This window comes from Nelumbo lutea, chromosome 2 (genome assembly GCF_056320005.1).
Source record: "Nelumbo lutea isolate HS-2025 chromosome 2, American lotus-T2T, whole genome shotgun sequence".
Classification (NCBI taxonomy): domain Eukaryota; kingdom Viridiplantae; phylum Streptophyta; class Magnoliopsida; order Proteales; family Nelumbonaceae; genus Nelumbo; species Nelumbo lutea.
In genome coordinates this window covers 98898758-98923602 of record NC_142685.1, presented here as the reverse complement: position 1 = coordinate 98923602, position 24845 = coordinate 98898758, and the positions used below count along the sequence as shown (strand labels likewise).

Below are 24845 nucleotides of genomic sequence, written 5' to 3'. Positions count from 1 at the left end.
AAGGGCTAAGATCTAGTGGTTAGGGGCTGAATGGTGAGGATTAGTAGATAGGTGGCACCCTAGGGTTTAAAAGCTACAAAAAGAGTGCCCTAGATTGAGTGATGGAGATTAGAAGAAGTGGAGGGTGGAGATTAAATAGCTAGGGGCAGCTAGGGTTTTCTAAAAGTGAAAATAATGGTTTAAAAGGCACCCTAAGGTTTGCTAAGGCTTGGGGAACATGCTAATATAGTAGGAGGGGCGCTAAACTGGATTTAGCAGATAGGAGGCGCCCTCTTGCTCTCAGTTTTTCACAAAAACAACTCATCTCTCAATTGGACTTCACACCAGCTTTCCAAAAGCTGCATTTCAGCCATGAAACCTTCTCAATTTTGCACAAAATTTATATAGAGATCCTCGGAGGTTAAAACATTGAATTTAATTGGGAAGAAGGCATACTTTGACTATTCTAAGGCCGGAAGTACCCCTAAAATGATGCCCTTAAGGCATCAAAGTGCAGAGTTATTAGGCACCATAGGACTTTGAACGATGTAGGTGGTTTGTTATGGTTATATCTATCATCCTTAGAGTCTACATTTTTTTTTTTATGATGGCATATCATACATTATAGTCCAACCCAAAGGAAGATTAGAAGGATATGAAAATGGAGGTTTATGAAATGCATAGCTAAAAGTGAGAAGTGATGTTTTGATAGATTAGGACGAGGGGGGTGCTTTGGTTCATTGTGTAATTTTCTTAGGTTGCATGGTGACCTCAAAGTGACCCCCAATTTAAATGTAGAAGAACAAGTAGAAATGTTCCTTCACACCATTGGCCCCAATGTGAGGGATAGTACAATCCATGTAAGATTTGGATGATCACAGGAGATTGTCAACTATTACTTTTATAGTCTTATGTGCAATGTTGAGATTATATCCCATATTGGTTGTACAACCTATTGGAGACCTCTCCCAAAGGGGCCCAATGGCTATATTTCTGAACGGGCTAAGTGTGGCCCATTACGGGCCTGGTGGGCTGTGCTTCGTGTCGTGCAATGGGCTAGGTTGTGCCATGCTGGCCCATGGGCCTCAAACTCCCGACCCAGCACGACATGGACCTCCATGCCGGGCCTGGCACAGCCCGTTAGCCATCGTGCCATGCCGGGCCGCGGGCGGCCCAGTTCGATTTACACCTCTAAGGGGGAGTGACCTATGGAGAATGCCGTAATGCCATTCCATCAGGAATGGGATTCCAATTCCGCCAATCAGACCCCTATTCCTGCAAACAAACGAATCCTTAGTTTTCCCGGTACCATGTCTTTCAAGTCCGACTCGCGATGGCTCGCCAAGTTTTGCCAACGCGGTACCGATATTGCAGCGCTGCAGTGGTTGGTGGGCGACACTTTGTGACGAGAGCACTCTGTCTCACTGTAAACCCCTTTCTGCTCTCTGTTCGTTCGGCCACTTCACACTGTTCGTTCGGCCACTCCACAGTCTCACTGTAAACCCTTTCTGCTCGTTCGGCAAGTTCAGCGCACAAGATAAAACAGAGGAAATGGCGCTAAAGCAGGCAGAATTAAATCCTGGGGAATCCAATCTCCTTCTTCAGAACTGAAACGTAGTTTTACAGTGAGTAACTCATTCAATGAGGGCCGTCAACTTCCCATCTTTTGTTTCTTCTACATTTCTTCGTTGCCCTCGTTTGCATGGACTGGAAAGGATTTCGGTGTCCTCCCTTCTCTGCCATATCCGACAGGTTTGAACGTCTATATCATTTTCTATTTTTTTTCCACTTTCGAATTTCTCTCTCGTGGGTTTTTGGTATTGTTTATTGGTTTTTGTGTTCCACTTCTGCTTCTGTTTTTTACGGTGGTCAATTGACTGTTTGATAATCAGGGGCTTGGACTGTTCCTTGTCTCTGATGATAATTACCAACAGAGTCTAATTTCAAGTTTCTCCCCTAATTTTTGTATCGAATAATCTTCTTAGGAAAGTAGAGATTATTGGTGATAGAAAGGTTGAAAGCAATTTGAAAATCTTCTGCAATCTAGAGTAATGACATGGAAGATGGACGTTCAGTCAGCAGTTATTGGAACATTTTTTTTTAAATATGATTAGAGGTTAGAAGGAATCAAATTGCAGTACAAAAGGTTTGGAAAAGCAGAACTCAATCATGGACATAATTATTTTAAATATGAATAATTTAGGAGAACCGTGGCTCTCTAAGTAACAGGTCAGATCCTTCTCATTCTAATACCACAAAAAAAAAAAAAAAAAAACGATCCTGCTCATTCAGCAAATATTCAACAATTTGAAATTCTGGATATCCTTCCTTTCCTTAGCTTTCCTACATTTCCCTTCTAAAGCAGTGGTGAAAAATATTCAATTTCAGCTTGCATTGTTAGCATTTAAAAATTTAACTGGTTGAAACTGGAATAATAGAGGGTGCTCACTCCAAGGTCCTATAAACCTCAATAATTCAAATCGCCCACTCTAGAATGTTCCTAGCAAGTTAAAAATACCTGTGAATGAGAATAGATTCCACTTAATAATGCTGAACAAACAATATCTTTGATTATTCTTGATTTTTGGGAAAAAGCTTCAAGACATATTGAGATTTTAGACCAACTAACTTTCAATTTTATTCTCCATAAATTATCTAAAACTAGACAAACTGTGATAAGTTCATCAGTTTCTTTAATACTCCAATTATTAACAGATAGATGCATTGTGGGGCTAGCCCAAAACAAGTTGGCACTAAAATTAGAGAGGGACAAGTGGTGGGCATTTGCTCCTTGATTCACCGAAACTTATTCTGTCACTTCCTACCTCCATTGAAATTTGTTGATGTCTCGATCTTTCATAGATTTTCAGCAAAAATCTCTAGAATACCTTCCTAGAAATCAAAAGAAATTCTGAAAAGTTATCCAAGAATCTAAGAAAATAACCAATCCAAGAATGAAGGTACTATTCATAGTAAATCTTAGACTTACCATAAATAGTAAAATCTCATAATTACAATTTATAGTTAAATTGTGATGTGCTATTTATATTAAAAAGACATGCTAGTAGGAATACAATAGAAAGCTGATATTAGGAGTTGATCAAACTAATGAGATGACAAAATGCCAGATGATAAACAAAAAACTGGGTTAAAGAAGACAAAATGGTAGCAGAAGAAAGAATAGATTCTCAAGACACATAAAGAATCTAATAAAATGTCTTCATCATCTTTAGAGACTTCCTCTGGTTGCTTTGTTGCCATTTTGTTGAGAATATGAATAAGGAAAAGGGAGAAGAGAAAAGAAGAGGATAGAACAAGGAGGGGGAGAAGGATAAGAAAAAATTAGAACTGGAGAAGGTTGACTCTGGTTTGGTGGAAGACAGACAAGTAACTTGTAGGCTTGAAGGAGAACCTATAGGGGGACAACAACAGGTGGAAGAGGATAAAGTGAAGATCATAGCTAACAAATTGGGGCTTAACATTGAGAAATCCAAGGAGATACCAAATAAAAAAATTACAAGGAAAACTGGGGGTGGAAAAAGAAAGAAAAAATTGAATGAAGTGGAAAAACTAATTAATGATGTTGAAGGGGACAAAGAATTCAGTGCTAGAGGGTGGAGAAGAAAGGGAGGTCTTTAGGAAAGGGGGCTTTGGGGTTTTTAAAATAAGTGTAGTGAAAATTATTAGTTGGAATGTCAAGGGTCTAGGAAGTGCTACAAAAAGAAGAATGATCAGCATAGTTGTCAAGGCGACGCAGATGATATAAAAAAAAGGTTGTCAAGCCAACTAGGTGCTTTTCAAAGAATGCCTCGCCCAAACGCCAACTATGTTAGGCACATGCTTAGGGGGCTGAAGCAAGTATATACTATATAAATATTTATTAAATAAAAAATATAAAACATATAATATTTTATTGGTTGTTTTAGTTTTTATAATAGAACCTATTGCATGTTATCATGCTTTTGTTTTGAGGAAAGTAAAAACAAAAGTAATCTTCGAGGGTTTCACTTTGACAATAGAGTCGAACTGAGGAAGAGGAGAGAACAGTAGCCCTCCATCGTTCCGACACAGTCCTCTAAAGTCAAGGTGAGTTAGTTTTGTTCTCTGTTTCCTGGTTTAAAACAGTAGTTATGCCCCATTTTTCTCTTCCTTTTTGTATCTTTTCTCCAAGTTTTTGAATCATTTCATTGGACTAAAACAGGGGCTCTGCCCCCTTCTTTTGTTCTTAAATTTCCTGCTTGTTTTCAGCTTTTTTTTTTTTCTCATTATTGGTGTCTGAAACAGGGGCATAACAGGGACTCCGCCCCTTCTTTTATTCTTCATATTCTTCTTTTATTTTAGTATTTTTTTCACCAGATTTTCTAGGTCTAGAACAGGGGCTCTGCCCCCTTCTTTTGTTCTTAATTTCTTGCATATTTTTTTTTCAGCTTTTTTATTGTTCTCATCTTTTGTTTCTGAAATAGGGGTTCTGCCCCCTTCAGTTCTTTCAACTAACTTCTAACTTGTAAGTTGCAACTCTATTGTTTTGCCTACTTGAAACAACACTGCAAGAAATACAAGTACAAAAGTAAGTGCAGAATACGTAAAACCAAAAAAACTAGTTCAAAAGGGGTAGAAATCCATCAGCAAGCCTTATTTTTAAATTCCATTGCCTAGGTGAAGGCTAGGCGCCTGGGCGCCCCATGATCGCCTAGCCTCACCTTGGCGCCTTGAAAACTATGATGATCAGGGAACTGTTGAAGAAAGAAAAGCCAAACATAGTTATGATTCAGGAATCTAGGGTTTAGGAGGTTGATAGGAAGTGGATTAGGAGTTTTTGGGGAGAAAGAAGATGTCAATGGAGCTTTGCACCAGCCTGGGGTGCATTAGGTGGAATAATAACAGTCTGGAAGGAAGATATGTTTTCTTGTTCTGAAGAGCTAGTGGGAAGTTTTTCTGTCTCGATAAAGTTGAAAAACAATCAGGATGGATTTGATTGGGTCCTTACCAATGTTTATGGACCAAATTCTTGTAGAGAAAGGAATGTGTTGTGGGAAGAATTAGCAGATATTAGAGGCTTATGGGTGGCCTTTGGTGTTTAGGAGGTGATTATAATGTGATCAGATTTGTGGGTGAATCAATTGGAGGAAGACAGAGGGTCACTTCAAGTATGAGGAAATTTAACAATTTTATAGGGGCCTTTGAATTAATAGATATCCCACTAGGGCAGTCTTGTTTTACTTGGTCCAATAAGGTTAATCCTATTTGTTCCAGACTGGATAGATTTTTTATTTTTTTTATCTCCTGACTACGAAGAACATTGGGTTAGTCTTAGGGGGAAGTCTCTACCCAAAATCACATCAGATCATTGGCCAATCTGTTTGTTCTAGAGGTCTAGTAAGGGGGCCCTATTCCTTTTAGGTTTGAGAACATGTGGCTCACCCACCCAGAGAGTGGTGGGTTTCCCAAAGTCCACAACCTATTTGGGATGGACAAAAATTTTTGAGGAAATTACAAAGGCTGAAAGGGGAGATTAAAGAGTGGAGGATCTTGAAAGAGAAAGAAGATGGTCTCTAAAGGAGTTTGAGGATCTTTTGTTGAGAGAGGCGATTAGTTGGAAGCAAAAGTCAAGAGAGAAATGGATTAAGGAGGGTGATGGAAACACAAAGTTTTTCCTTTTCTAACTGCAATGGGAAGGTCAAGGTCAGATTGTGAGACATTAGGCTCAATAATAGTAGGAGAAGAAAGTTCAGGGTTGCTTTGAGAATTACCTGGAACTGGGTGATTAGATTGTTGTGGACATTCAGCCTCAGGAGTATTCTGCACCTTATAAACCACTGTTGCCAGGATTGCTGGAAAGAAACAGGGAGAGGAGGAGGTGGAGCATGAACACTGTTACTATAAGAGGGAGATGAACCAGGAATGTCCATAGAAGGAGGAACAAGAAAACAAAAAGGAGTCTGATCTTCATAAACACTCTTCCCTTGAAGAGAAGGACGAGTGGACTGAAAATATGGAGTAGACTCAAGGAATATAACATCCCTAGATACATACCTTCGTCCAAGGTGGGGATCGAAGCACTTGTACTTCTTTTGGACTAGAGAGTAGCCAAAAAATATGCACTTGATAGATATAGGGTTAAGTTTCAGGCAAGGACTCATGCCATGAACAAAGCAGCTACAACAAAAGACTCAGAGAAGAAGATTGAAAATAGGATCCTTAGGAAACAAAAGTTGATAAGGGGATTGAAGAGAAAGGAATCATGAAGGAGGTTTATTAATTAGATATACTGCTGCTTCAACTGCATCCCCCCAAAATCGAGTTGGTACATCTGGAAGAGTAGGCCTCTAGCCACTTCAACAACATGTTTGTTTTTCCTCTTTGCTATACTATATTGTTGCGGAGTATGAGAACACGAGCTTTGATGAATTGCTCCCTTTTCTTCAAGGAAGAATAGTGGATGCTTTTCAAAATACTCCTTAGCATTGTTAGACCTTAGTATCTTGATGTGCTTTTCAAATTGTTTTTCCACCATCTTGAAGAAGTTTTGAACAATGGTAGGAACTTCATCTCTACTCTTCATCAGGTATAGCGAAGTATATTTAGAGTAGTCATCAATGAACAATATAAAATATTTATAGCCACCCATACAAGGAATAGAGTATGGGCCCTAAACATTAGTGTGTATCAAATTGAAAGCAATACCACTCCTATTACTTTGTTTTTGATAAGCAAAAGAGAATTTTATTTGAAATTAGGGTTAAAATAAGGTTTTACAGCTTTGTGTATGGGATTAATGCTCCCACAATATTACAAATTTCTGTCCCACTTTACATTACAACCCAAAACAATTGTTGCCTCAAAGCCCCTTGTTTAGCAAGATAATCAGCTAGCCCATTTGCACTCCTTCTAACCCATTTGAATTCAGCCTCTACCTCCCTTGCAACCTTTTCCACTTCCCTTATCACTTGTTTGAAGGTCCATAGAATACTTCTATTGTTTTTAGCCCAAGAAATGATCACCTTGGAATCCCCTTCAACCTCAATATGCTTCATTCCTAGTTGCTTAGCTATTTTCAGCCCTTGTAGCAATGCTATTAACTCAAATTTTAGAGAGTTGCCCATGCCATTCGGTCTAGAAAACAAAGCTAATATTCTCCTTTTAGAATACCACTCCTTCTATTACTTACAAGATATATAGTTCTACATTGTTTTGAGAGATGACAGACTTTACGTTGCATACCCAAACTAGACACAGACTGACATAAGTTTGGAAACTTAATGGACTTAAAGGACACATGACCGAGGCGACAATTCCATAACTTCAAAAGACTCAAATTTTCATCTTGATTTGACTTAGGGAAAGATCATGAGTAAGATTAACTTCCCCTAGACCAAAGATTGGGGTTTGAGATCTATCAGCTACAATTATTTTTCCTTCCCCTGGAGCCAATTTATAAGAGGTAAAGTGGGAAGGCATACCGGTTATATGTGCACTAGCTACAAAGTCCACAATCCAGGAGCTATAGTAGAAGATTGACAAGTGCAGTACCTATTTTTGCAAAAGCATTGGAAGGATTACTAGAACCATAGAGGCAGAGGGCCCAAACTTCTCAAGTTGAGTCAATAGAATCTTGAGCTTCTTCGTCACATAAGAGGAATCAGTGTGGGAGCCTGTGCATTAGGAGGGCATTCAGCTCCAAAAGTAGCAAGATGAGGATTGCGCTTCTTTGTTGTTTTAAACTTGTTAGGCTTCAAATGTGGATTCACTTTCCAACACCTGTCCTTCATATGTCTCAACCTCTTGTAGTAATCACATACCACATCATCTCGGCTTTTCATTAGTACCATGTCTGTTTGTACTCGGCTTAGACCTTGAGGACATGTAGGCAGAATGATCCATCATTGACGAGTAAAATTGTACTACTATTCAATCCATCCAAGAAGTCAAACACACGGTTCTTCTCAATATACTTCCGATACTGCTCACTGTCGTCAAGGTTCTTCCATTCCAAGTTCTCCAAATGGCTACTGTCCTCTCCCCCTGACACATATCATAGGTTTTTCTTCGGAGTTGATAGACTTGAACTATATTTTTTGCCTAATTGTATGTGGTTGTAACATGATCCCAAATATCCTTCACAATGGAGAGGAACATGTAATTGTGGGCAATATGTGGCTGCATTGAACACACTAACCATGACATAACGAAGGAATTATCCTGTTCCCATCTAGTAAGTTTGGGGTCATTAGCTTTTGGTTTCCCATCTCTACCAGTAATAAATCCCAGCTTACCCCTATCTTCGATAGTAAGCTTGGCTGATTGAGACCACACTAGGAAGATGGTTCCATCAAGTTTTATAGTGGTTATTGTTAGTGGTGTTAGTGAAGGGGTATTTTGGTCTTTGTACTTGTTGAGAATGCTGATGTGTACTGTTATGTTAGTTCGAGTGCCTCTTACTTAAATAAGGGCACTTAAGTCTTTTCCAATAAGTAAATAATATAATAACAGGTCTGGCCGAATCTAGGGATAACTTTTTCTCTAATTCGAACCAGACCTTCTTTCTTTTCTTTCTTCTTCTTTCCTCTCCTACTTCTTGCTGTTTACTTTACTTTACAGTCAACGAACAAGACATAATTCTAGGGCAGGTCGAACTTCAACATGGTATCAGAGCCACATTAAACAAATCAGACTTGCTAGAATTTTGTCTTCTATGCATTCAAACTAGGGTTTCTCTTGGGTTTCTCAGTTGTGAGTTGGAGACTGGGAAAATGGCTGAAAAGGAGTGATCGCCCTCTTCCCTTGGAGGTTCCTATGCCTCCGATTGTGTCGTTGGTGATTGGTTGTTGTGGTTTCTAAGCCCTAATTAGGGCTGGTACGTGTGGTGCAGTGGTGTCTCAGTCTTTCGTGTGGTTGGCCTTCAGGCGATGAGGTAAAGTTTTTTTTTTATGCATATTTTCTGTTATGGAATACATGAGAGGTGTAGTACATTCGTATGATGGGTTTTCAGATTGCAGTATGCTAGGGTTTATGCTAGGGTTTATTCTGGTTTGTGTGTGATTCGACGGGCAATAGTGTCTACTTAATGGTGAGCTTTCGGTAGCTGTGGATTAGGGTTTGTGGTGTTACAAGTGTGGTTTTCAGCATTTAATATTGCTGAAATCAGTGCGCAGACTTCGGTGAGTAGGGTTTGTGGTGTTGCAGTTTTCAGCATTTAATATTGTTGAAATCAGTGTGCAGATTTTGGTGAGTAGGGTTTGTGGTGTTGCAGTTCTCAGCATTTATTACTGTTGAAATCAGTGTGCAGATTTCGGTGAAGTGTCTGTGTGTAGTGTGCAGTGTGTATTGCTCAGAATTCAGTGATAAGGGAGTTCGGCAATGGCAGATAACAGTGATAGTAAACCTAGTGTCATGATATCTACTGACTACCTGAATGTCCAAATGACCTCCATTAAACTGAATGGAGAGAATTATGTCCCTTGGGCCAAGTCTGTAGAGGTTTTTTCTGAAGGTGAAGAAGAAAGTGAAGCACATAAGAGAGGAGAAACCCCCCGCTGATTCTCAAGAGTATGAAGACTAGGAACAGGAAGATGCACAGATCATCACATGGTTGTGGAACAGTATGGAACCCAGAATCAGTGTGAACTTCATGTTTTTTGACACAGCCAAAGAGGCGTGGGATCATGCTAAGAAACTGTATTCAGGTCAGGATAATACTACTAGAGTATATCAACTGTATCATGAATACTTCAATCTGCAACAGGGAAATCAGAGCCTTGAGGAGTACTATGCCAGTGTGAGAAATATCAACTGTATCATGAATACTTCTATCATCCTCTCACTTCTGATGTCAAAGTTCAACAGCAACAGCGAGAGCAGCTTGATGTGACACGATTTCTGGTGGGGCTGAAGTCTGAGTATGAACCAGTATGAGCCCAGATACTAGGGGGATCTGCTCTTCCATCTTTAGAGGAGGTGTTTGCTCGTCTTCGGAGGGCTTCCATTGGATCTATGGATTCTAATGTCTCAGATAAATCAGCATTTGTAGTGTCAAGAGGTCGAGGTGGCAGAAGTGGGGCTCGAGGAGCCCAGCCTGGCAGGAGTGGTAGTGGTGGATCTACACATATCCGTGGTGGTGGTCGTACTGGAGGCAGAGATTCAGGGGGAGCTCGTGGTAGAGGACGTGGCTCGGGTCCACGGAAGTGTACTCATTGTGGTTTGGATGGACATACTATTAACTACTGCTATGACTTACATGGTCCTCCCTCGACGTGGGCCAACCATGCCATGACTAGTGACACCAGTTTCAGCTCTAGACAGGAGAACCGGTTAGCTAACCCGATGCCTTCTACTCCCTCAGATGGTCTAGGCAAGGAGATGGTGAGTGTTCCTCGGGATGAGTATGAAAGGTTTGTTCAATCCAAGTCGCAGCAGAACACAAATACCTTTGCACACTCAAGTATGTCTTGTTTGGCATCCACACCCAACCCCTGGATTATTGACTCTGGAGCCTCCGATCACATGATGGGAACTCCAGGTGTGTTTTCATCTCTCACTCATTGCTCAACATCACAATCTGTTACCCTTGCTAATGGCTCCACATCATCTATCTATGGTGTTGGTAATGTTGACCTAGACCCTGTATCTCTATCCTCTGTTTTATATGTACCTAAGCTTCCATTTAATCTTATGTCTGTTAGTAAGCTGACCAAGTCCCTTAAGTGCTCCATCACATTTTACCCCTCTATGTGTGTTTTTCAAGATCTCAAGACAGGGATGAAGATTGGTGGAGAGCATGAAGCCGGTGGACTGTATTATCTTAATGGTGTTGGAAGAACGTCAACGGCCCTTCAGTCATCCATTTCTCCTCTCCAGTGGCATTGTAGATTTGGTCATCCTTCACTGAAAGTGTTGCAGTCCTTAGTCTCTTCATTGAGTCAACTTTCTGTTTTAGATTGTGAGTCATGTCAATTTGGGAAACACCATCGTGTTCCCTTTCGTTCTAGGGTCGATAACCGTGTGTCGAGTCTTTTTTCTTTAATTCATTCAGATGTTTGGGGTCCTTATAAAGTGATGTCATATAATGGATACAAATATTTTGCTATTTTTGTTAATGACTGTTCAAGAATGACGTGACTCTATTTAATGAAAGAAAGAAGTGAATTATTTGCCATCTTCCAAAAATTTTATGCTGAGATTCGCAATCAATTTGGTGTTCACATCTAAATTTTCCGTTCTGATAATGGTCGTGAATACTTGTCTTCATCTTTTCAAGAATACTTGGACCAACATGGCATTATACACCAAACCTCATGTACCTACATTCCACAACAAAATGGGGTTGCTGAGAGAAAGAACCGACATCTTGTAGAAATGGTACGCTCCCTCATGCACCACATAAATGTTCCCAAAACCTTTTGGAGCGATGCAATGCTCACCTCTTGTTTCTTAATTAATCGGATGCCCACGTCTATTCTTGATGGTCGTTCTCCTTTTAGTGTCTTATTCCCCAACATGTCTCCGTTTCCGCTTTCTCCTTGTATTTGGGTGTGTCTGCTTCGTTCATAATCTGGGTCCCGAGACTAACAAGTTAGATTCACGTTCCCTGAAGTGTATCTTCCTTGGCTATTCCCGAACTCAGAAAGGGTACAAGTGTTATCATCCCAGTTCTTGTCGTTCCTTGGTATGTGCTGATGTTACATTCTTCGAGTCTACTCCGTTCTTCGTGGGGTCCGGTGATGCTGCTTCCTCCACATCACCACCTCCTCTTCCTCTTCCTGTGGCTGATCCACCTCCTCTGGTTCCAGTCATGCCTACGTCCTTGCCTTCGGTGCCAACGTCTGTTGACCGTCCACCCATCTGTCACGTGTATACACATCGCCCATGTGTACCGGCTGCAGCTCCTCCGGCTTCATTACCGTCGACAGATCTAGCTCCAGCTCCGACACCGGCCTCTGACCTAGATCTTCCTATTGCCTTCCAGAAAGGTAAACGTACTTGCACCCTTCACCCTATTTCCAATTTTGTTTCACTTACTCACCCCTCCGCCTCCCATCACCAGTTCATCTCTTTGTTATCTTCCGTGGTTGTTCCTAAGGATGTCCAAGAAGCCCTTACCTCTCTAGAGTGGTGCCGTGCTATGGAAGAAGAGCTCTCTGCTCTGCATCATAATCACACTTGGGACCTCACCGCTCTTCCTCCTGGGAAGCAAGCTATCGGTTGTAAGTGGGTGTATAGTGTTAAGTACTTGCCAGATGGTCGTGTTGAGCGCCTGAAGGCGCGACTGGTTGCCAAAGGGTACTCCCAAACCTATGGCATTGACAACACAGAGACATTCTCCCCGGTTGCTAAGATAGGGTCAGTTCGTGTCGTCATCTCCCTTGCAGCTATGTATGATTGGCCTCTACATCAGCTAGATATCAAAAATGCCTTTTTGCATGGTGATTTGCTCGAGGAGGTCTACATGGAACAACCACCAGGGTTTGTTGCTCAGGGGGAGGATGGTAAGGTATGTAGACTTAAGAAGGCTATATATGGACTTAAACAGTCTCCTCGAGCATGGTTTGGTAGGTTCAGTGAGGTGGTCAAGAAGTTTGGTATGAAACAGTGCCAAGTTGATCACTTTGTCTTCAGTCTTGACTCTTCGACAAGCAAAATAATATTGGTGGTGTATGTGGATGATATCGTTGTGACTGGGAATGATAAAATGGGCATTGACAGATTGAAGGCATTCCTACAGGAACACTTTCAGACAAAGGACCTTGGCAAGTTGAAATACTTTTTGGGCATAGAGGTAGCAAGATCTAAGCATGGCATTAATTTGTGTCAGAGGAAATATGTGCTTGATTTATTGTAAGAAACAGGGTTGTTGGGTACTAAATCGACTGAGACACCTATGGAAACAAATACGAGGCTGAGCAGTGTTATAGGTGAACTATTTGAAGACCCTGGCAGATACCGACGACTTGTAGGCAAACTAAACTATCTAACCATTACTCGGCCAGATATTTCATTTGCGGTTAGTGTGGTGAGTTAGTTCATGCAGAAACCTTTGGTCCCACATTGGAATGTAGTGCTAAGGATTGTGAGGTATCTGAAAAGAGCTCCTGGTTGTGGTTTGCTATACAGGAGTGGTGGAAAACTGGTAGTAGAAGGGTACACCGATGCTGATTGGGTAGGTTCTATGTCTGATAGACGATCTACCACAGGCTATTGCACCTTTCTGGGGGGTAACCTGGTAACGTGGAAAAGTAAGAAGCAAACAGTTGTGGCAAGAAGCAGTGCAGAAGCAGAATATAGGGCCATGGCACATACTGCTTGTGAATTAGTGTGGCTAAGGAACCTTCTACAGGAGATAGGATATGACATCAGTATTCCAATGAAGCTCTATTGTGACAATCAGGCAGCGGTTCATATCTCTTCCAATCCGGTGTTTCATGAAAGAACCAAGCACATCGAAATTGACTGTCATTTTGTGAGAGAGAAGGTGCTGAATGGAGTGATAGCAACTGCATATGTTAGTATGGGAAATCAGTGGGCAGACTTGTTTACAAAAGGTTTGAGTTGGGGGAGAGTGGTCTACATATGTAACAATCTGGGATTATATGATATATACTCACCAGCTTGAGGGGGAGTGTTAGTGGTGTTAATGAAGGGGTATTTCGGTCTTTGTACTTGTTGAGAATGTTGATGTGTACTGTTATGTTAGTTCGAGTGCCTCTTACTTAAATAAGGGCACTTAAGTCTTTTCCAATAAGTTAATAATATAATAACAGGTTTGGCCGAATCTAGGGATAACTTTTTCTCTAATTTGAACCAGACCTTCTCTCTTTTCTTTCTTCTTCTTTCCTCTCCTACTTCTTGCTGTTTACTTTACTTTACAGTCAACGAACAAGACAGAATTCTAGGGCAGGTCGAACTTCAACAGTTATCATACCACTAGAGTTGTCAACATTACCTGGAAGCACTCTGGAAACAGTCTGTAACTCCTTAGGCAAATTCATCTGAGTTGAGTAGGCCTTTTAGTAGTTCTATAGCACTCCAACAACCAACCGATACACACAAGACCCAAAAAATGGGAAACACTCGGTTGGAGTCCAATGGGAGGCTCAAAACTGATTTGCCAGCAATATATGAGGGAAAAAAGACCTCTTGAAGAAAGATTAGAGGTCAAAAAAATGTGGAACCACTTCCCATACCGTTAACCAACAAGGTTCAAGCATGCATTGAACTCAGACAAGGAGGGAAAAATCCAAACACCGAGCCAGTAATTTTCTATAATTTCTGATTGTAAAACCTGGGAAAAATCGTAGACACATCAAGGAGTTCAAAGAGCAAGGGAACTAAATATCAGTTGGCTGATATTGGAAGGCGATTCAAAGGTGGCGATTAGCTGGTTGAAGAAAGAGGACAGTGGTTTGTGGAGCTACAATAATGAAAAGAAAAAAAATTTATGGCTGTGTAGGTGCATTGAGATACAGTACAGCTGGGTGAAGAGGACCGCTAATTCTTTTGCAGATGGGTTGGCCAAGCAAGGGGTGAATAGGGAGTCTATCTTTTGGGCTATTTTTTAATTTCCTTTCATTGTAATTTGCTAATGGGGAGCTAAGGCTTTTTATCTCCCCCTTATTGTATCTAAAGCTTCATAAATTTTCTCTTAATTAATAAAGTTTCTGTTATTGATAAAAAAAAAGAACCATACCAAAATAACCCTAACATCAAGGTGCACCGGAGTAGATCAGTTTCAAGGGTTGCTGCCGCTACCTGTATGAATTGCTGATGTCATCTGGCAGTGGTCTGACATCAGCAGGTCTCCTTGAGTTTGGGAGTTAATAGAGAAATCTAGTCCAAGATTTCTTCCTACTCTGATACCAAGTTGTCGAGTGTAGGAAGAAGTTATGAGAGAGGGTGTGTGTTACTGTTACACCCAAAACATTTCATTATATACTCATAGAAATTATAGCCATGTCCCTATAAGGGCGCCCAAAATACAAATAATTGAAAAGACAAAAATACCCCTAAGCCAAATGCATATTCTCAACATAGTTAACTCATTATTATTATTCTTTTTGATCAATGATGTGGTTGATTTGTTAAAAATTCAGCCTACTGATTGAGTTTTCAAGGCATGGTTTGACTTTTTCTATCAGATGCTCCAATTTTTCATGTTTGTTGTTTGTAATTGAGGAATTGTGGTGTGATACCCTCTCTCTCTCTCTCTTAATTAACAGTTCATCTAATTGCTTCTAATTGATCAAAACTTACAAGTTCTGGTTTGTGTCATTTCTGTTTTTATCTTTTCACGGTAGTTGGTTTATTTTATAATATTGCTCTTAATTTGCATTTCAGAATGAGAGAAGTCATCTGGTGGATTCCATGGAGATGCATACCAGTTACCTTTCTTCTGCAGGTAACAATCGAATTAGCAATTTTCAATAGTGTTCATATTGTTCTTTTTTTCTACTTTCCACCTTCGTAACCCTTGATTGATTTTATGACTAGAAAGTGATTATTCTAATTTATTAAAGCACCTTCATAACCCTTCAGTCAGAGACATATTGTTGGTTTTGGAATATATTTTAATTAGCTTGGCGTTTGGATCTTTCGTTTGGTAAGTTTGAGAATCACTCTTATCTCCATTAAATAGATTTTCTTTTTTATTTACTACAAAAAAAACTCAAATATACCATGAAATGGTTCCCTTCTATAATTAGATTTTGGAGCCAGTGGAACTGCATATTAATGCCATTTAGTGCAAGAGTGATTCTCAAACCATATGCAATTTCAACATGGTCTCTTTCTTTATTAAGCCTATTACTTATCATCTCAAAGGCTTAAAACCATCTGTTTCCTTTGACAAGTTGTTTTCTAGCCTGCTTGCCAAAAAAAAAAAAAAAAGAAAGAACTTACTGGTGTAATAGCAGTTGGTGGTTGTATCATAAATGCCTTTTGGTCTAACATATACAAAAGTGCTATCTTTGTTTCAGTTGAATTTTCTGGGTATGGATGTGATGAACCTCATGATGATGACAAAGCAATGGAGAAGGATGCTGCATTACGTTCAGCTCTCTTTCAGCTTGCTGGCGATTTTGATAAAGAATCTATGTTGTCAATGCAGCGCTTTTTTGGTTCACGATATGCACCAACCATATCTACAGGTTCTTTAAAGCTTGATTTGGCTCTTGGGATTGGAGGATTGCCAAAGGTATTAGCTGGCAAGATCAAATGCTTAGAATTCTTATTATACGTGTATCTGTTAATCTTTTATCCAATTTGTCTTTAATATCTATTATTTCATGGAGTTTCTTTATCTATATAGTATAATTGTCTATTTTGTTTCTAATACAGTTTCTTGCCAAATGGTGTATTTTATCCATGTAAATGCGTATTATATTTCTATACAGTTTCTTGTCTTTAATGTGATTTAGGAATTCCATGTGGGAATTTATGCATCTTTTCTATTTCTTTTTCTTTTCCCTTTTGCTTTCTTTTCCTATGGGACATGGTACTTAAATATATAGTCAAACCAGTGTGCACAATATTATTAAAAGAGAGCATTTAAAAGTTGTAGTTAGCCAGATAGTTCTCCCTCATCTCTTATGAAAATAATTTACTCTTGCATGAGCAAACTTGGGTCCTTGCATTGGGTGAAACAATTCCCTCAGTTTTCCACCCACCTTAGCAATAAAGGGGACTTCTTATTCAGTATTTCCTATATGAGCAATTCCTCTTGTCATTGCTAAAGTCTTTGATTTTTTTTTCTTTTTCTGTGAAGGTAAGGTATTGTATTAATTATGTAAACAAAATGAGATGCATCTTTAAGCCTCGTACATCCCATGAGCATGTCTATACACATTGTTAGCAAGAAATTAACAAGAAAGAAGGATATCTCTATCAAAAGATCTATCAATGCCCAACCCCCTGAAATCCTCATGAACAGCTAACCAAGAACAAAGCCTTTCTTTAATCCTGTTCAGCAACACATCACTTTCAGCATAATTATTTTCAAAAAGACAAATTCTCCTTTTCTCCCATATGGTCCAAAAAAAAAAACAGCCGTGGAGGTATTGTAATATAGAGTTAGATGCTGTAGGGTAGAATTGTCATTTTGTTTTATGTTCTGTTTTTAATGATCTCACTGTAATACTAACACTAATGAGGGCACCACCAGCCATCTTTTTGAGCTCTAAACATTTGAACCATTCTTCTCTTGTTTCTTTTCTCTCTTCTGTCCTTGTCCTCTTCTTATTTTTTCATTGGATTATATGGTACCAGAGCAGGAATGTTGACTGGATTCACCTTCTTTCTATTTTCTATTCCTGATTGCCTCTGTTTTTGATTGGGAAGAACTTTTCAAAAAGCCCAGGTTGGTTTGAAGCCTTTTTCTCTTTCTTTAATTCTTTATTGTTCCTTGATTCTGGGGCCAAGAGAATTGTTCTTTGAGGTGATCAGTGGGTGTTGATGGAGGTTTAAAGGTTCTTTCAAAACTTCCTATGTTCTTTGTGGGGATCATATGACCTGTGAGAAGCAGGAGTGCATGCCGACTGCTTGTATAAATGCAAATAAAATTTCTGATTATTGTAAATGTGTGAGAGAGGTCCTGATTTTCTGTGGAGTGTGTTATTTCTCTCTTGAGTTGGTTTTTTAGTTCAAACAGTGGAATACAGGTCTGTCTAGGCATTGGACTTTCGACATCAACTGAAAGACTCGTGTGAAGTTATTAGTCACTCCAGAAGTGTTTTCTTTCCTTTTTTTTTTCCGGTGAGAAAGTGCTACTGTCTTAGGTATTTTTGTAGCTAGCATCAGGTGGGACCTCCTTTTTACAGTGATCAGTCTTCTACAAAATGTCTATACAGGATTCAGCAACATCAGGGGTTACTTCTTCCTCATCCATGGGTGGTGACAGTATGGACAGCTTGAATTTCTCCATTTTCTAAGTTGCATATTACTAGGAGGGGTAAGGCTGATTATCTTATTGTGAAGGTTAAAGAAGAAGCAAAAGAATGTACTGTAGAGTGTTGAGGATTTTTGTGTAGATTTATGAATTAATTTTGTTGATTATTTGTTTAGCAATTTTGTGCCTTATTTAAGTTCTTTATGGAGTTTTTTTGTGTTTAGCCGCCATGTCTGATGACTATCTCATTCTTTTCTCTACTCTTTCTCATCTTCTTCTCTCTTCTCACAAAACCTCTTCTTTTCTTTATCTTTTTCTACATTTTTTTTTTATTTCTGCAGATTTCTATTTGGTATCAGAGTAGGGTTTGAGCTTTCTTTGTGCTCCCGTCATGGATCCATAGATCAGCTGACTGCATGATGTATTAGAGGGCTCATTGAAGACCTCAAAAGTGCCCAATTTTGGGATTTTTTTGGGGGACCTAGAACCCTTTACAGCAGATCTAGGGTTGATCACCAAAATCAAGAAGAGCTAGAGAAGGGGTAAGAATCCTGATTGCAGTAGGACTCTTTGGGCCTGCTCGTTTGCTCAGAAGTCTGACATCTGAAAATGCAATAATTACATTAAGAGGTATATTGGTATTGGTGAACTTTTCTTTCCTCTGAACTCTGAATGCAGAGAATGTTGTTCTCAATTCTGAATTCTGAATTCTGAAAATGATCAAATATCCGTTTTGATCCCATATATGAGAGCTTTTGTTTTTCTTTTTGGGGGTATCATTGCAAAACAAAAAGTTGTATGGTTGCACTTTAAAAAATAAGAGATAAGAGGAAACAAACACCCATTTTTCTCTTAAAGTCAAAAGGTTCCTCTTAAGAAATAAGAGTTAAGAAGAAACGAACAAACCCTTCATTATTGACCTGGGAAGGGGTTCTCTAGATTTTTTGGAGTTTTTGGTGAATTTTGAATGGGGCGGTTCAAGTTCCAGTGATTTTTGAGGTCTCTAGAGGGAGTGGAACCTTTTTTCTTGTTTCTACCTGCTTCTATGGTGACAAGAATCTTGGTGGGACCGTGGGAAGAGGTTTCTGTGTACCAAAAGGGTGTTTGAGGCCTCTAAAGTAGATAAGTTCATTCTTTCTCACTTACAATTGTTTTTCTAATCTATTATGAGAATTATGGAGGGCTGGAGCACTGAGTAGACTTCAACCAGTGACATGGGACTGGGCAGAGCAAGCTCCGGAGAATCTTTTGGACATGGGATTATTACCACAATTAAGTTAGATGGTAAAAACTATCTAGAGTGCGCATAATCAACCAAGATGACTATTGGAGCTCATAGGAAACTAGGATATCTTACTGGGGATGAGAAAAAACCTAATACAGATTCCTCCTAGTGGGTACAAGAGAATTACATGGTGATGTCTTAGCTGTGTAATTCAATGTTACCACTAATTGGTAAGAATTTTTTGTGGACTAATACAACAAATGAGATTTGGGATGGAGTGATTGAGACTTATTCCCAGAAATAGAATGTAGCCAGAGCTTATCAGTTGAAGAACCAGATGATTAATAAAAAATAAGGAGATAAGCCTCTTGCTATGTATTTCTCCATTATGGAAACACTTTGGCAGGAGATCACTTGGAAACTGTGCTTTGGGAGAGTACGAAGGATGTAACAACCTATCAAAAATTGGTAGATAAGAATAGGGCCTTTGAGTTCTTGGCTGGATTGAACCAAGAATTTGATATTGCTAGGCAACACATCCTTTCTAGAGAGAGTGTAACTCTTTCTCAAGCTTATGAATTTGTGTTTGAAGAGGAGAGGAGGAATGCCATGTTGAGATAATCTGGAGTTCACTAGCAGAGACACTCATTGAATTGAATCATAAGATAAGTGTAGAAGAGGGTGAGCCTCTTGAAGACAAAGCCATGTATCAACGACTGGTGGGAAAGCTCTAACAACAATAACTTCAAGTACAATTTTTTTTCAAAATTCACCTTAAGATTAGACATTTGCTCAAAGAGTTGTATAGCCAATTTCAAGTTTCTAATCCAACTCAAGTTCCCACCTTCACAGAATAAGATTGTATCATTTGCAAATTGCAAGTGGGTAAGTGGTATCTCCTCCCTTCCTATTCTCCACCCTCTTAAAATTTGCAATCAAGGTAAACAAGAAAGGGGAAAGTGTCTCCTTGTCTCACTCCACTATTCCATTGACTAACACAGAGCAGTGACAACTCCTAACACATTCCAAGACCCATTTGCACCATCTGTCCCCAAAACCAAAGTTGAACAACACTTCCATCAGAAAGGACCAATCAACCAAGTCATAAGCCTTTTCTAGATCCAGTTTACATACCACTCTTTTTTAGTCTTTTTGAAATTCTCCACTCTCGTTTGCAATTAAGATTTGATAAAATATCTCTCCCCTTCACAAAATCTCCTTGGTTAGGTGCAATAATAGTAGGGAGGACTTGCTTGATCATGTGAGACAGCACCTTTGCAATTATCTATTGCTTACCAAGCTAATTTGATCAGAATCTCTGTCTGTCTATTTACCTGTTCTCTGGGTTTATATCTTTGCAAACCTGTTTTTCTTATTAGTGAAATTCCATACTTTTATCATTGTCAAAAATATCTATTGTAGTATGCTATTTATTGCTATCAAGGAAATATGATATTCTGTTGCATACAATAGGAATCTTATTGTGCCTCAAATTCAATTGTTTTAGTGGCATTTCCTGGCTCAGTATTTCCACATTACTTGGTCCAATAAAGAATCTAAAGGCTTGTTTATGTTGATCTTGATCTATGAAAAAATGTTGACTTCAGGGAAGAATTGTTGAAATTTATGGACAAGAAGCGTCTGGGAAAACAACCCTTGCTCTTCATATTATCAAAGAAGCTCAAAAGCAAGGAGGTATTTATTTTATTTAACTATAAGTAGTCTCCCTTTCCCTTTTCATATTATTATTTTTTTCTCCCGTGAAAAAGAAATGGTTAAGTGTTTGTATTTGTTATTGTGAATTTTAGTTTGACTTTTTCTCGTCTTTGCATCTTCCTTTTCTTCATTAGTTGCTAAAATTTTCTGGTAGATTGAATTGGTTTAGAGCCTCCCTTTGAAATGAACTTGACTTTGATTTTTATGTTATGGTTAACTACAAATTTTGATTCTTTCGTCCTCTTAGCAGCTAGAAGAAAATAAGTGTACTGCCTTCAATCATTATTTGTTTTTAGTGGTACCAATTTGACTTTCTGCCCATAAAGATGTATATATTCCAAATTGCCAGGTGAATGGTCTTCTGATTGAAGTCTCATGGCGTGCCTAAAAGAATTCTATTGAATACACCTCACACAAGATTGAACACTTCTTGTTGAACAAGAGAAGAGAAGAGAAAGAGAGGAGAGACGAGAGGATTGAGAGCCCAAAGAAATACTGCAGGCGTGTGCAGTATATTATTATTTATACTAGGCTGGTCGTACAACATAAAATATGAAGAAATTACAAAAGTACCCTTGGAATGGTGTAGCCCTTTTGTAAAGATGTCTGCAACTTGGTTCTCAGAGCTGACGTAGGGAGTACATATTTCACCTGTGATGACTTTCTCTCTGATAAAATGCTTGTCAACTTCGATGTGCATTGTTCTATCATGTAGCACTGGGTTAGCAACAATGTTTATAGCTGCTTTGTTATCACAGAATAGAGTTATAGGCTTGTCCACTGGGAAACCCAACTCACTCAACAGATTCTTTATCCATATACCTTCAGCTACCCCGTGAGCCATTGCACGATATTCGGCTTCAGCACTGGATCTAGCCACCACATTTTGTTTTTTACTCCTCCATGTAACAATGTTCTCTCTTATAAAGGTGCAGTAGCAACTAGTAGACTTTTTGTCACTTTGAGATCCAGCCCAATCTACATTTGTATAAACTTCAACTTTCAAATGCCCGTGCCTTTGAAATAACAAGCCAGCACCAGGAAACTTTTTTAGATATCGGAGGATTCTTTCTGCCGCTTCAAGATGAGTGGACCTAGGTGCATGCATGAATTGACTGAGGACACCAACAGCATAAGCAATGTCTGGGCAAGTCATAGAAAGATATTCAATTGGCTTCACTCCCATCTTTCTAGTGTCTTGAAGCAAATCTAGGACATTTTTTTTGGGAAATGAAGATACCCTTTTCTGATCGGGCAACTTCAATTCCAAGGAAGTATCTGGGAGGTCCTAAATCCTTCACTTCAAACTGAGTGGCAAGAAACCTTTCAACCTCTGGATTTCATCCTTCTAGTCACCAGTAACAATTATGTCATCCACGTTTACTATTAAAGCAGCCATTTTACCTTCTCCTCTTTTCACAAACAGTGTGTGATCTGATTGACATTGTTTGTATCATTTCTGCTGAACTGCAACATGGAATCTGCTGAACCAAGCTCTCGGTGATTGTTTCAAACCGTATAAAGACTTCTTCAACTTGCACACTTTCTGTTCATTGCCTTGAGCCAGGAAACTAGGGGGTTGAATCATGTAAACTTCATCTTCAAGATCACCATTCAAGAATGCATTCTTGATGTCAAGCTGATGTAGATCCCAATCCAGATTAGCAGCAAGAGAGAATAGAACTCTAATAGAGTTCATCTTGGCATCAGTGGCAAAAGTTTCTATATAATCAACTCCGTACACTTGAGTAAACCCCTTTGCCACTAAGCGAGCTTTATACCTCTCCATCGTTCCATCAGCCCTATGTTTGACAGTGAACACCCATTACTGGATCCTTTCCCTTAGGAAGATCTACAAGTTCCCATGTGTCATTTTTATGAAGGGCATTAATTTCTTCCTTCATGGCATCTGTCTATTCTTGGGGATAGGATACTGTCAATAAAGGTAAGGAAAGCACGAAATGAGGGCGAAAAGTTCTCATAGGAAACAAAGTTGGAAATGGGATGTTTAGTGGTGCACAATCTAACACCTTTCCTGTGAGCAATAGGAAGGTTAAGGTCATTAGCAGCAGAGGTATCAATTTCAATAGAATCAGGAACAACATTGGGAGCCAACTTACCAAAGTGGGTATGATCCTCCCCCGAGGAGTTTGATGGCACTGGAGGTACAACTTCTAGATTCTCCACAGCTCTTGAATTTGGTTGGCCTTTGCGACGACGAAAGAAGACACGAAAAGGCGGAGGATCAAGAAGAGAAACCAGTTTCTCCTCATGCCTACACTCCCCTTGAGGAGAAACAGGAAAGAAAGGCTCATCCTCAAAGAAAGAAACATCCATGGAGACATAGAATTTCCGAGAAACAGGATCAAAACAACAATATCCCTTTTGAGTGAAGGAGTAACCAAGGAATATGCAAGGAATAGCACGAGAATCCAATTTCCCACGGGTGGGAGATAGATTTTGGACAAAGCACCGACAACCAAATACACGAGGAGGAATGAGAAGAAGGGGGGCCTTAGGAAAGAGAAGCTGATGTGGGGCTTTGTATTCTAACCAACGAGAGGGCATACGGTTAATGAGGTAGGTAGAACAAAGAATAGCCTCAAGCTAAAAACATTTGGGGACATTCATATGGAGTAGTAAACTCCAAGCCACTTCAAGGAGATGTGGGTTCTTCCGTTCAGCCACACCATTTTGTTGTGGTGTTCGGTCACAAGAGCTACGGTGAAGTGAACCACGCAAAGCAAAGAACTCCGTGAGATCATTATGAAAAAACTCTTTTGCATTGTCTGACTGAAAAATTTGGATTTCAGTATGAAATTGAGTGAAGGCCATCCGCTGAAAATCTTGGATAATTTTTGGTACTTCCTCCCTGGTTCGCATAAGATATACCCAAGTATATCTAGAATAATCATCAATGAGGGTAATAAAATACTTGTAACCACTCTCAGATGGTAAAGTAACAGGGCCCCATACATCAGAATGAACAATGTGAAAAGGAAATTCAGATTTACTATTTTTTTGAAGAAAATGAGTTCTACAATGTTTACCTAACTGACACATTTGACAAGAGAAATCTGAAATGGGCATTGACTTAAACAATTTTGGAAACACAACTTTTAAAGACTCAAAAGACAAATGACCAAGGTGACAATGCCATAAATAAACTTGATTCTTACAGGACTGACTCATAGACTCTGTAACATGAAGACCAATCTTATTCTCCAGCATATAAAGTCCATCAACCATACGTCCCCTACCAATCATCCTCCCCGAGGCCAGATCTTGAATCACACAATGAGAAGGGAAAAAGGTCATTGAGCAGTTTAAGGAATTAGTAACACTACTAACAGAGAACAAATGAATGGGAAATTTTGGAACATGTAGAACATCAGAGAGGGTAAGGCCAAGGGGAAGAGAGATGGTTCTTTGACCAACTATGGAAGTGTATGATCCATCAGCTAGTCTCACCTTGTCTCTTCCAGAAAGAAGGTGATAGGTTTGAAAGTAAGAGGACGTTCCAGTCATGTGTTTTGACGCTCTAGAATCAATGATCCATGGAGAGTCAAGGGTGTGAGAAGCAACATGGAAAGCTGTGGCAAAGATACCTGATGTAGATGCAAATGAGGTTGAGGGAGGAGTATCCATCTAACGAATTGCTCTACCATAGAGCTCTAAATGGTCACGGAAGGAATTCATAATATCCTCCCTCAGGTCAGATCCAAAGAGATGTGTCTGAGTCACAGTAGGGATGGAGGGCTGATTCTCCCGAGTAACTTCGTTGGCCATGTTGTATTTCTTTGTACCTTGCTGTCCGGACCTTTTATTCACATTTGAACCTTGCTTCTTATTCAGATCTTGAGCCCATTTTGGTTTCCCATGAAGATCCCAATAGGTATCTCTGGTGTGTCGGGGTTTCTGACAATGAGTGCACCACAATTTGTCTTTATCTTCTGTTTTTTTTTTTCTGGGGATCTCCTTTCCTGGAAGAAGATCCCACACTAGTAGAGACACCCCCTTTTGCTGCCAACACAACTGCATCCCCGCCAGGGC

The 24845-nt window shown here is 39.5% G+C and overlaps 1 protein-coding gene across 1 annotated transcript in view; it reads left to right on the top strand.

The window, feature by feature from the left end:
* Positions 1–1281: 1281 nt before the first annotated feature.
* RECA3 (RECA homolog 3) overlaps positions 1282–24845 on the top strand; it is a 68437-nt gene continuing 44873 nt past the window's right edge. Inside the window, exons 1-4 of the mRNA XM_088973325.1 lie at positions 1282–1731; positions 15307–15367; positions 15945–16162; positions 20684–20771. Coding sequence (XP_088829451.1) covers positions 1621–1731; positions 15307–15367; positions 15945–16162; positions 20684–20771 — 478 coding nt within the window. The 5' untranslated portion in view covers positions 1282–1620. The remainder of the gene's footprint in view (positions 1732–15306; positions 15368–15944; positions 16163–20683; positions 20772–24845) is intronic.